General features: G+C 39.3%; 1 protein-coding gene across 2 annotated transcripts; it reads left to right on the top strand.

Moving 5' to 3' along the window:
* The first annotated feature begins 553 nt into the window (after nucleotides 1-553).
* LOC122651381 (shaggy-related protein kinase eta-like) lies at nucleotides 554-7,913 on the top strand. 2 transcript variants are annotated; one of them, XM_043844754.1, is made up of 12 exons: nucleotides 554-730; nucleotides 2,012-2,104; nucleotides 2,415-2,474; nucleotides 2,555-2,827; nucleotides 2,908-2,982; nucleotides 3,060-3,122; nucleotides 3,654-3,788; nucleotides 3,896-3,946; nucleotides 4,032-4,127; nucleotides 4,690-4,773; nucleotides 5,989-6,090; nucleotides 7,308-7,913. In XM_043844754.1, exons 1-12 carry the CDS (start codon nucleotides 644-646, stop codon nucleotides 7,401-7,403), a joined length of 1,215 nt encoding a protein of 404 aa, XP_043700689.1. In that variant the 5' UTR covers nucleotides 554-643; the 3' UTR covers nucleotides 7,404-7,913. The 2 variants fall into 2 exon arrangements, with proteins under 2 accessions (XP_043700689.1, XP_043700688.1); XM_043844753.1 differs by having other exon boundaries at nucleotides 557-730; nucleotides 3,060-3,116; nucleotides 3,648-3,788.
* The last annotated feature ends 3,820 nt before the right edge of the window (nucleotides 7,914-11,733 follow it).

The following is an 11,733-nucleotide window of genomic DNA, read 5'->3' as shown; positions in this document are numbered from 1 at the left end:
CTACATGTCTCCCGTTAAGACTTCCTTTTGACTTGGGATCCGTCGAATAAGTATTATAATCCTTTTTTATAATAAAGAACATGGCCTTACCCCATTTTATATTTAGTGATTTTCAAAGATTATTATTACTTTAGAAAATTTTACTAATTAAGGATTTTTTCTGTAATTAATTATTGGCTATGACCACACATATGAAGATGGTATTTTCGTCAGTTGGGATTACCTGGTCTGCAAAATTTCCCGCCTGTTGCGAGTTGGTGAGAGAACTCCACGAAAGTCTGAGCCACCTCACCAAACCAAAATCGTTCATATGTGTATGAATTTACTAAATACCCTTAAAGTTAGAAGTAAACCACGATACTGCCATTCGAGAAAGACAACCATGTGAGATGAGTCTATACGTCAATGCCGAATCTGTTGGGGGGTATCCTTGAAGAGGGCCACCATATTCACATCAGCAATGCCATTTCCATCCTGAGGTCATTATGGTAATTCCAGTCCCTGTCGGGGAAATTTATAGGAATGAATTATTATCTCTTTTGTCTAATTTATTACTGCATGCCGAAAGAAGAGAGAGAAAGAGAGAAAAGGAGAGGAACTGAGGAAGAAAATAGAGAGAGAAAGAGAGAGAGCTGTATTCCACATGGCCTCGTTACCGCTGGGGCTTCATCCACCAGAGAGTGAAGGAGTGAAGATTGCGCCTCGTCGGCCGGAGATGGGAGACGATAAGGTATCTTTCCGGCGAGATTCCATGTTTTCCGTCCAGTTTTGCAGAATCGGCACGCTGGAGTTCGGTTCTGCACTTCTGCGACGATTTCTTCCTTTGCTGTTTTGTGTTGTTGTTCTCTAGCATTTGTTGTTGTTGTGTTGTCTTTTTATCATCTCTGCTGAAGTTCTTTGTTGGAGATCAAACGGAGATTTTGCGGAAATGATCTGTGAGGAAAGTTTCCCGGTGAGATTTTAGCAGGGGATGGACATTCTCGATTATTTGTTGGTAAAACTTTCGGTTTTTTTGGATCTTTGATCTTAGGATTTCTTCATGTTTTAGGTATACGAAGCCGTTCCGTTTTCTGCTTTGCTGTTAAATAATTTTGTGGTGGTCGTAGAAAGCTAACGGAAATTTTTAAAATTTGGCGTTATTTTTCGTTCTCCTCGGCTGCATTGGCCTCTCCACAGGCGTCCGTCCCCTCTCTCTAGGTGTTTTTATCAGTTCTCTCCCTTTCTTTTCTTTTTAAAATTTTTATTTTAAGCTTTTATCGCATGCTACTTCTTGTTTGAGAAGAATTTCGTTGTGATGTTGAGGTTGAGCTTTGTTATTATTTGTTTCCTTGTTATTTCTAATGTGCTTTACTTCTTCTAGGGTTGTTGTCCACTCGTCCTTTTGCTTTTCTCTCTCCTTACCCGATCTGCTGTTCTGTTTACCTCTTGTCAATTCTGTCTTGAGATCTTGCGATGGATTGAGATTCTACTTTACTTTTTTTCGGTATTATGTGGAAGTTCTATTAGATCTTCAAATAGTTTTTTTTAAAGGTTTTAGTATGATTTGGGCTTCCCTGGTACTGTACTTGGTATCTTGTGACAAGGTTTAACTTTTTCCTATTTCCAGTTTGATTTCTTATGTCATTACTCTGCCTTTTTCCTTTGTATATTCCTGCAATCTTTTCTGGTTTACTTCATACGGTCGTTGGCGTTGATTCTTCCTCCGATTGTTCTCTGTTTGATCTGCAAGCTTTAAGGCATTTGATACTTTCTTGAAAGGCATAACGCTTCTAATCTGCTTCTCTTTAACGCATCTTTCTGGGTCCTTCGTATTCGGAATTCCTTATATTCCTCTCTCTTTCTCACTCCTCGTTCTCTGGTGCATGATATTTGGTCACTTCAATTGTGCTGCCTGGTTGCGTATGTGATATTTTCCTTTCCGGTGGATTATTACTGTTGTTGATTTTCCTCTGAAACTTGCGCTTGATTTCTAAGTGGCTTTAGTCATTGTTTCACTTCATATGTGTAACAGGAAATGCTCCCTGCCGTTGTTGAGGGGAATGATCCGGTAACTGGTCATATCATTTCAACCACCATTGGAGGCAAAAATGGTGAAGCCAAGCGGGTTAGAATTGCAACTTGCTGACAATCTGTGCTTGTGGCTGTGACTTTCCTTAGATATTTCACATCTCTTGCAATTTCTTGAAGCGTTGTAATAATTCTTGTAGAAAATTTTAAATATGATTAAACTATCTTTTTCTAGAAAATTTATGGTTAGCCAGCATGACATTGCCTTTGTGTTTCTCTGAGATGCAAGACAGCAATAACTTTCAGCTTTGAAAGGTTGAATTTAAGGAGGATTATAAGGAGTACTTTTTCTTGACACTCTCAGTCCATATTTTGAATCCTTATGCATTTTATCTTATAACTTACAGACCATCAGTTACATGGCAGAGCGTGTTGTGGGGAATGGGTCATTTGGAGTAGTCTTTCAGGTATTGGCATGGTGATTCTGCTTCAACTGTGTTCGTCTATCTGTTTAACTTCTGATTTCATGTTCTACTTTTACTCCCAGGCAAAATGCTTGGAGACTGGTGAGACGGTTGCTATAAAGAAGGTCTTGCAGGACAGGCGGTATAAAAATCGTGAACTGCAGCTCATGCGCTCTATGGATCACCCGAATGTGGTTTCTTTGAAGCACTGCTTTTTTTCTACAACCAGTAAAAATGAGCTGTTTCTCAACCTGGTCATGGAATATGTCCCAGAGACTGTGTATCGTGTTTTGAAACACTACAGCAATGCAAACCAAAGGATGCCACTTATCTATGTGAAACTGTACACTTACCAAGTACATATCAAGCTTCTGTTTTGTTAGGTTTGCATAATTTTTTGTCTCTCTTGTTGCTGTTAACTGGTGGTCATATTCAGATTTTTAGGGGGCTGGCTTATATTCACACTGTTCCTGGAGTTTGCCATAGAGACGTGAAGCCTCAAAATCTTCTGGTATGTTCTTTCTAACAGTGCTATCTACCAGTGGTGATTATGGCATGTTTTGCTGAATCCACTGAAATATTTAACAGGTTGATCCCCTTACTCATCAAGTCAAGCTTTGTGATTTTGGAAGTGCAAAAGTTCTGGTATGTGCATCCAATTGTTCTCACTTACCATGTGGTCTGCTTTCATTGAAGTAACTGGAATATCTTGGATGACTGACAAACACATTGCTAGCATCCATGTGTTTACCTGAAATGATAGTGTGTGTATCCCATAACTTGGAAAAAGATTATGCTACTTTATTGAATTCTTGATTTAGACTCGGGTGAAATACCCTTTGTTAGTACCTCACCTCCATTCTTTTATTTTCTTTTGTCTGCATCCACACATTAAGCTCCCAGTCACCTCTGTTTGTGGCAAATCTAACAGGGCTTTTGCTAGCTGATATTTGGTCCTTCCTGTGGTATTTGATTGTGGAGTTGATTGCTTTGTCTCCCATAACATGGACCAAATTGTAATGATAATACAGTTTTGAAATTTAACATAATTTAAAAATAAATACATTTTCAGGGAAAATTTTAATGCTGTGGCCTGTGGGCATATACTGCAAAAGTTTTTTCATATGTATATTTTCCCATTCATTTCTTTTTCCCTGAAAATTAAACTGCCTTCAGATCAAGGGCGAAGCGAATATATCATACATTTGCTCTCGATACTACAGAGCTCCAGAACTCATATTTGGTGCAACAGAATATACGACGTCAATTGATATCTGGTCAGCTGGTTGTGTTCTGGCTGAGCTTCTTCTAGGACAGGTTTGCAACTGTAAACTTTTTAAGCCCTGAACTTTCTGAACAATTTGTCTATGCCATGTTGTTATGATCATTTCTTCTTGACTTGTATCAATTTTGGGATGTCCCAGCCGCTGTTTCCGGGAGACACTGCGGTGGATCAACTTGTAGAGATCATCAAGGTTCAGCTCCGTAATCTATTTCAAGTCAATGGGGGATGTGCAACTCAACCACTGGATTGCTCACTTCTGAAATGCCTTTTTGCAGGTTCTTGGAACTCCAACTCGGGAAGAGATTCGATGTATGAATCCAAATTATACCGAGTTTAGGTTTCCACAGATAAAGGCTCACCCTTGGCACAAGGTATGCATTTCATATGTGCTCTCTATTTTTTTTTTTGGAAGAGAAACTATTAATGGATTTTTAACAATATATTTGTGAACTAGAGAACTGATAATTGGCATTCATTGGATATGAAAGTGCTCTAGAACACTTTTACTATGCATGCAACTGTTTCTGCTTGGAGGTCTAGTGACTGTAGGAGTTGAGTCTGTTATGTCAATTTTAATAAAGATAATTATTTTGCTACCATGCTTATGGAGGATTACTTTACACTTCTATAACAGCTTAAATTGTTTGGCCACATCAAACCCAAGTATTTAAATTTTAACATTGTACGAAATGTAGTCAACCCTTTTGTTTGTTCCTTTGGTCCATTTTTGGGTTTTTGGTATCCCCTACTTCTCACCATGGGTGCCCCTAGTGTTGTATTCTAATATTAGATGCTTCTTTGTGAGATAGGTTCCTAAACCTCAAGTTTAATAGTCAATTGTTTTATTCAGAAATAGCTTGTTTGGGTAATTAATTTCCCATGTGCATGCTAGAGTGCCAAATGGTGTATTACCTTCAAATTCCTTTGGTTCAGGTATTCCACAAGAGGATGCCTCCAGAAGCAATTGATCTTGCGTCAAGGCTTCTACAATATTCACCTAGTCTTCGCTGCACTTCTGTGAGTATGATTTCATTGTATTTTTATTTTGGTTGAAGGGAAGTTCCAAAAGCTATTTTATGGTCCTCATGGCTCTATATTCAGTCAACAACTGCATATTACATTCTTACTGTCTGCTTGGTTCCAAAGTGATCCTTTCCTCATGATTTGAAGGTTGTATCCCTTGGTGGATTGTAGAGGTGCTAAACTGCTACTTTGTTGAAGTTAGTAGTGTTGAGGGAAGGGGATGTCAATATGTTTCATGGTGTAAGAGAATTCTATTAGGAGGATGGTCTTTGGCGGAGCTTCTCAGTTGTATTTCTGAATTTTCTACTTCCATCCACTAAGGTGTATAGGATTTGGAGGTCGGGGCCGAATGACATGACCAAACGTAATCTTTGTTCCAATAATCCAATCTGAACCTCTGGGAGGCTTACTATATAACCATATTCATTGTACCCAATCTGCTTTCTTGTTTTGGACTCTGTTTTGACTAGATTTAATGCATTATAAGTTGATCAGATGGAACAGGACTCTGGTACATTGCTTTGTCCTTTTCCAAGAGGTTGGGATGCTCCCCAATTTCTGTATATGCATGGAACTAACTAGTTGTATTTATGTCAGTATTTTAGGTCACTGTTCATTGATCTTTAATGGTGAAATTGGTCCATTGGAGGTCTTTATCTCACTTTCATGTGTAATTTAAGCATGCTCGTAGTTATTTTTTCCCCATTTAGATACCTTTTATGCTTCAGATTTCTATGGTAATTCAGAGGTTTTCTCTGGAGTCCCTGATTCTGTTATGTTACTATATGGTCAGTTCTTCGTATATGTTCTATTCTATGGCTGTCCTACACGAGGGTTTTGCTCTTTCAATAGTAATGAAATTTTTTTTCCTTAATGAATAAATCTCATATTCTTCCAAGTAAATACACAAAATATTGATCTAACAATCGACATGTAAACCACATCATAGTTGTCACGGCAACTAGGTGACCCAGGGTGTTGGAGAGGGGGCCTGGACGCAAGGTGACACCAAGTCACCAACAAGGCGACCAATGCGACCAAGGCACCTGGATGCCTAGGCGATGCCTTGACAACTATGAACTACATGACAAGGATCTAAACCAACTTCTTTGGAAAGGAAAATCCAACAAGTAACAAAATTTATTTTCTACACTGAGATGGATTGCTTTATTGACATCTCTTTTTTTGTTATTTTTTTGGTCTCTGCAGCTAGAAGCATGTGCTCATCCTTTTTTTGATGAGCTCAGGGAACCCAATGCCCGCCTCCCTAATGGTCGGCCTCTACCCCCTCTATTCAACTTCAAACAAGAAGTATGCCTCTGAACTTTTGAGAGTCTTTACTATGTCCTAACTTCTAAGCATATCCCTGGAAATATGTTATGTGCAAGAGAAGTTGTTAAGACATTAAGATACCGTGTTTTCTGATATAAAGTGAAGGAACTGTATATAATGAATATGAACTGTGTCAGAACTGATATCGACATATATTGCATGTTAGGATGTCCACATAATTGACCAACAGCTGCCTAGTGCAGTTGGTGAGCCGTGGGGCGCTTCATGCCCATGCTCACCAGGAGGTCTGGAGTTCGAGTCTCCTGGCTGGTACCTTCCCCCCTCCCTAATCCCCCACCCCCCAAAAAGTAATTAAAAAAAAAGATGTCCACATAATGGATATGTTAAAAGATTGTTAAGAATCAAAAAGGGAAAAAAGATGTAGAATCTTTTTCTTTTGGGTAGTTATCCATGTAACAATTGAAGGCGATGTTTCCAAAAATCACAAGATAAATCTGAACCATTCATTTTTACATTTTTAAAATCTAAATCATTTGTTCCCACTCAGAGTGCACAGTAATGTATAGAGTATTGGTACACATGCATGGAGATACATAGGATGTCTGCCAATATAAAAGAGGGTATTTGATTGATGAGACTGACACATGGCTAATCTAGACCATGTCCTCTCTATCCAATGGTCGGAATGGGTATATCATCTTTCCACGTGGTGGAATAAATGCTTTGTGACAATTTGGAAAAAAAGACAAGACATTTGCTATAATAATAATTCGCCTTTTTTTTTTTTCCTTTTTAGGCCAAGGCGATGTTAAAAGATTTATTTGGATACATTTTTCAAAACCGATGTACTAACCGATCACCACCTACCCAACTGACCAAATAAATAAACATACCTGAATTCAATATGGTATCTAGTTAATTGAATCCAAATTCGGATCAGGTCCATCTCAGTTGCGCTTAGCATTGGGGTTTTAGATAGCAGGCTTCAGATAGCAAAATCCTAATCCATAATGAGCTTTTGAAGTAAAAGGCATTTGCAATTGAGAACTTGATAGGTTTCTTTAATTTTCAACTTTTTTGTGGATGTCTTTGTTTAATATACGTATGAACTCATGTGTAGTTATCAGATCATTGGAAAAAATGGCGATTATGATATTTTTTTTTTTTACCTTATTATCGATTCCTCAACTACTGCTAAACTGGCACTGACCCTGTTTCTCACTCCCTGGTTACAGTTATCTGGAGCTCCACCAGAGCTCATAAACAGGTTGATACCAGAGCATATGAGGCGACAATCTGGTCTAAATCACTTGCACCCAGCAGGCACATAAGCAAATGAACCTGGAGCCAGACTTTTGGTACTTCATGGATGCAAAGCAAAAGTTGCAAGCTTTGTGGTTAAATCAGCATACATACAGGCCCAAGAAGTGGAATTTCTAGCTCCACAATGCTCTGACATGTGTGGCGGTTGGCTGGGCCTTCTGAAATTTGGTGAATTTATCTACTACATTTTTTGCTTTTCGCTTTTGGCCTAAATGTCTCATGCTTCTGTATATTGTCACATGATAAAGAATCCAAGTTGGGCTGATCAAAGTAGCTGTGAGTAGAAGAAAGATTGTGCAAAGCGCTTCCTTTAGGCAGAGGGGCACAAATAGGTTGGCAAGAGCAAGCAAAGGTAGTGGTGGTGGGTTGTTGGGATAAGTTTAATTACGTGTTGTTGTTTCTACTTATGTTTATGGCCGGCTTGTGGTCGCGGACTCGCAATTGAAAAGGCAAGTGTTCTGTGTACCCTTTTTGTCATGTTTACATCTGCAGTTCATATGATAGTAAAAGTTTTTGAATACTGTTGTTTCTTTTTGTATATTTTGGCTCCTAATCTGATGGGGAAGTTGGGTTATGTTCACTGTCTTCTGTTCACAATCTTCCAAAGTGCACAAAATATGTTAGGCTGAGCCAAGGTTCCATAGTTTAATCATAGCTATTTCCCTTTTCTGACATAAGTGGTAAAAACTGGTTTATGACTTGGCAGGATTGCTATGGGCTGAATGATTTTGATTGTTTTATTTATTGGTGAAAACAAAAGGTAAATTACGAAAATATGAAAATGGACTACTTAAAGCGCCTATTATGACATGGAAACTTGGTTTAGGCTTATAGTTTTGTTGTAGTTCTTTTGAAGGCCCTCCGCATAGGATTCTCAATCTCATTATTATTTCCATTTCCTAATAGGCGCTTTATGTTAAAGCTAAATGTGACTACTTTAACTGAAAATTTTTTTTTTGGTCGAAACTTTAACTGAATGTTAAATTGACTATTATATACCTTTTCAGGGAGTTTTGGTTACTACACAGCCAACGCATGGTAGGAACTTGTGGTACACTACATATACAGTTTTTTATTTTTTTGGGTAGGAGTACATATACAGTTTAAATGCCAATAACTGCCGCTGGGAATTGATCAAATTTTGTGGAGAATGTATGGCAATGGTCATACATTGGATACATACCAATAAATAGGATGGTATTTTGATTGAATTAGATTTTGAAATTTGACTGAGTGACTGTTACAGACTTTGATCTCTTTATCTAACGGTCACAATAGTTACATCGATTACACATGGCAAAAGAATAGTGGATATGTGAGAATGAATATCTTTTTTAGTATACGTTGGGATGGATTCATACTAGGAGTGCAAGTTTAAACTTGACGTCCCTGGCCTGCCTTGAGCCCTAACAGGGTCTAGGTTGAGATACCCTGACCTTGAGGGTAGGTGAGGGTTGAGAATTTTCGGCTGAGTCAGGGCCTGGTTAGGGTTGGGGTTTAGGGTTGAGTTTGGCCTGGTTGACCCTAAGTGCGGGTTAGGGTTGGATTTTTCTGATCCTGAGTCAGGGCCGGACCTGGGCCCAAGTAAAGGGGGGACTCAGGGTTGGGATGGGGTTTTAAAAGGCCCGGTCCAACCCAACCCTGTTGTAGTCTACATATGGGAATCATTTTCACGCTCCTTATTCTCTTAGTCTAAGATTATGTTTTGGAAGTCAATAAAAGGAAAAAAAATAAATCATGAGACAAACTCTGATGATATAGTGATTTATTTGTGTATCTATCTTCTGAACATAGTTCAAGTGAAGTTTAAGACAAAGGATGAAGAACCTGAGGTATGACTCCCAAGCAGGGATTGAGGTTTCAGTATTGGGTCTCTGCCAATATCGATCTGGATTGGCTCTGATCGCTCAGAATTTATCCCTATTTTTCATTAAGAAATGGGTTTTTTTCCCACTTTACCTTGGATCCAAATCATCCAATACTAATATCCGATCTAGGAATCATCCAATACTAATATCCGATCTAGGACTGAGGCCGATCCAGCCGATACAATACGGATACCTCATTCCACGCTCCCAAGACGCAACGACTACGTCCCTGAAGGATTGCTTCTCTGTAAGTCTGTAACCTGTTGAACCAAGGCATGGGGATGAGAAACGAACCAATTTGCGGTGGAGATAAATCGATTGAACTGCTACTCTTCAATTCTTTTAACACCAAACTGCCTATTGTCGTGGAAAATTATCACTTTCTGCTTACCGGCCCAGTTCCTCTAATAGGGGGATGATGGACCCCATCCGGGCAGAGTGTTTGGACATGGATAGAGAGATCATTTCAACTCATCTTTGTTAGAGGAACTGGAAAACTGAACCGGGCAGCCAACTGGAGATGATAAAAAAACTACCTATTGGCCCACTTGTATACAGGGCCCGAGAAAGGAAGATAAATGCATCAGTAATCAAGTCCAAAAAGGGCGAGAGATCTGAGTGCTTGTGCAAGGTCTGGCACCACATTAAATCAGGTGCTGATGAGCATAAATTCCAATCACCAACAAATTGACAAAGGTTTGACCATTGGGAAGCCCTCACAAGAGTGTTAGAACTCTATGAACTATAGTAAGAAACCAAGGATGGACGTCTTGTGAGGAAGAAACTGCCACATGAAAACACCTGCTACTGCGACAATGATGTCCATCTGAAAAGAACTACCGAAAAGGAGAAAAGGCAGGAGATCGCTGTCTAGTCTGTGTAGTCCTTGCACCAACATATGTGCCAAAGAGAGCTCGAGCAAGGGCATCAATATGGATGTGTTTTTTGATTTCATAGGGGGTGAGACGATAAATTTGCATGCTCCTGTGTCTAAGCATAGGAACCACACGGCTGGGTAGGGTTCTTTTTCCCCAAAAAAAAATAAAATTATAAACCACTAAACATAGCTCTTGTCTTGCCAAAGTGATCGAAGTGAAGTTGACGACTGAGACATAGAAAGTAGAAGACTAAGTCTCAAAAAGAACAAAAAGTTCGATTGATGGTCAAAGATCCTGTCAATCCGGGCAGCGTGCAGCAGTGTGCAACACCCAGGATTGACAGGGCGCTTTGACCGCCTTACCCCCTGCCCAACGCCCTGCCGCTGCCCGGATTGACAAGATCCAAGTCCATTGAACATAGCTCATGTCTTGCCGAATGTTGACCAATCCCTCGGCATTTGAGGATAAGGTAATCATGACTCCATGGGTGTTTGATCCAGGCCAGCCACCAATGGCTCTAAAGGTAATTGTTGGGTGGTGGACCTTGTTGAGTCTAGCCCCATGTGGAGTTTGATCGGTGTTGCATCATGTTGGGTCTATAAGTGCAATATGAGTTAGCAAGCATTACCTTGGTTTAATGGTCTTTGTAATCTTACGAAGAACCACTTGGGAAGTGTTTGTAATGGGTTTTTTCTATGGAGAGAGAAAATAACAAGATTAGAGAAGAGGAATAGCTTAGCTTGGTTGAGAAATTAAAGAGGAAACTATTCTTGGAGCTCTTGGAGAAGAAGAAATGAAGAATTTCTGTAGGAGGCTTACTCTCACGGTTGGTCATTCTTGAAGCTATTTGTATGTTATTGTCTAAGCTCTTATTCAGCCGGTTGACCAAAACTACAATTTGTACGTTTGATTAATTTCTTCAAGCCTTGAAGATATATTTTCTGAGGACAATTAAGCGGTAAATGAGTAGCATTTTGTTGATGTGTGAGATAACCTTGTAAAATCTTCAAGCGTTTCTTGTGGTTTTTCAATCTTGTTGTGAATCTCAAGTTTTGGGCATAAACTTGAGAGGTGAAACATTATAATCCGTATTTGATTTTTAGTGGATTGCTCTTGGAATTGCCCAACGGTTTTCCTTTCATATTGAAGGGTTTTCCACGTTAAATTTAGTGTTCTTTTGATTTTGTGTTTGCTTGTTCTATTTGCAAGTTGTGTTGCATATGATTTCGTGAGCAACATACATTTTGGGATTGTCATTTTAGTTTTCATTTCTCGAGTTGGCTCAGGTGGTTAGTTTAGTAGCGAAGAGAATAGGTTCGTCGAGCCGAATAAACCAAGAGCACAAGCAAGCCTGTCTCTATTTTAGATCTTAGGGTAAACAAAAGTAGGTGTTTCCAAAAAAACACTGTTGATTCCAACAAAACTCTCAGTGCAATAGCTTTTGAGCACGGTCTTCTATTAGGTCCTCAACGAACTAGAAAGCATCTTGGCTATACTCTATAGTCTGCCTTAGACGGTTCTTCCCTTTTAGCTCAGTGGAGCTGGTGGTTGGGCTACCAACCTACTCTGACCCAAGTGTGCAACCATTTTTC

Source organism: Telopea speciosissima, chromosome 2 (genome assembly GCF_018873765.1).
Source record: "Telopea speciosissima isolate NSW1024214 ecotype Mountain lineage chromosome 2, Tspe_v1, whole genome shotgun sequence".
Lineage (NCBI taxonomy): Eukaryota > Viridiplantae > Streptophyta > Magnoliopsida > Proteales > Proteaceae > Telopea > Telopea speciosissima.
Note: the sequence above shows the minus strand (reverse complement) of the source record. Positions and strands in the feature narration are given on the sequence as shown.

What these genes read in the sequence shown, in the direction of transcription:
- LOC122651381 (XM_043844754.1), top strand. Translation starts at nt 644, where the DNA reads ATGGCCTCGTTACCGCTGGGGCTTCATCCACCAGAGAGTGAAGGAGTG. An exon ending in TGAAACTGTACACTTACCAA is followed by an intron (nt 2,828 to 2,907) that starts GTACATATCAAG and finishes GGTCATATTCAG; the next exon opens with ATTTTTAGGGGGCTGGCTTA. An exon ending in TGAAGCCTCAAAATCTTCTG is followed by an intron (nt 2,983 to 3,059) that starts GTATGTTCTTTC and finishes AATATTTAACAG; the next exon opens with GTTGATCCCCTTACTCATCA.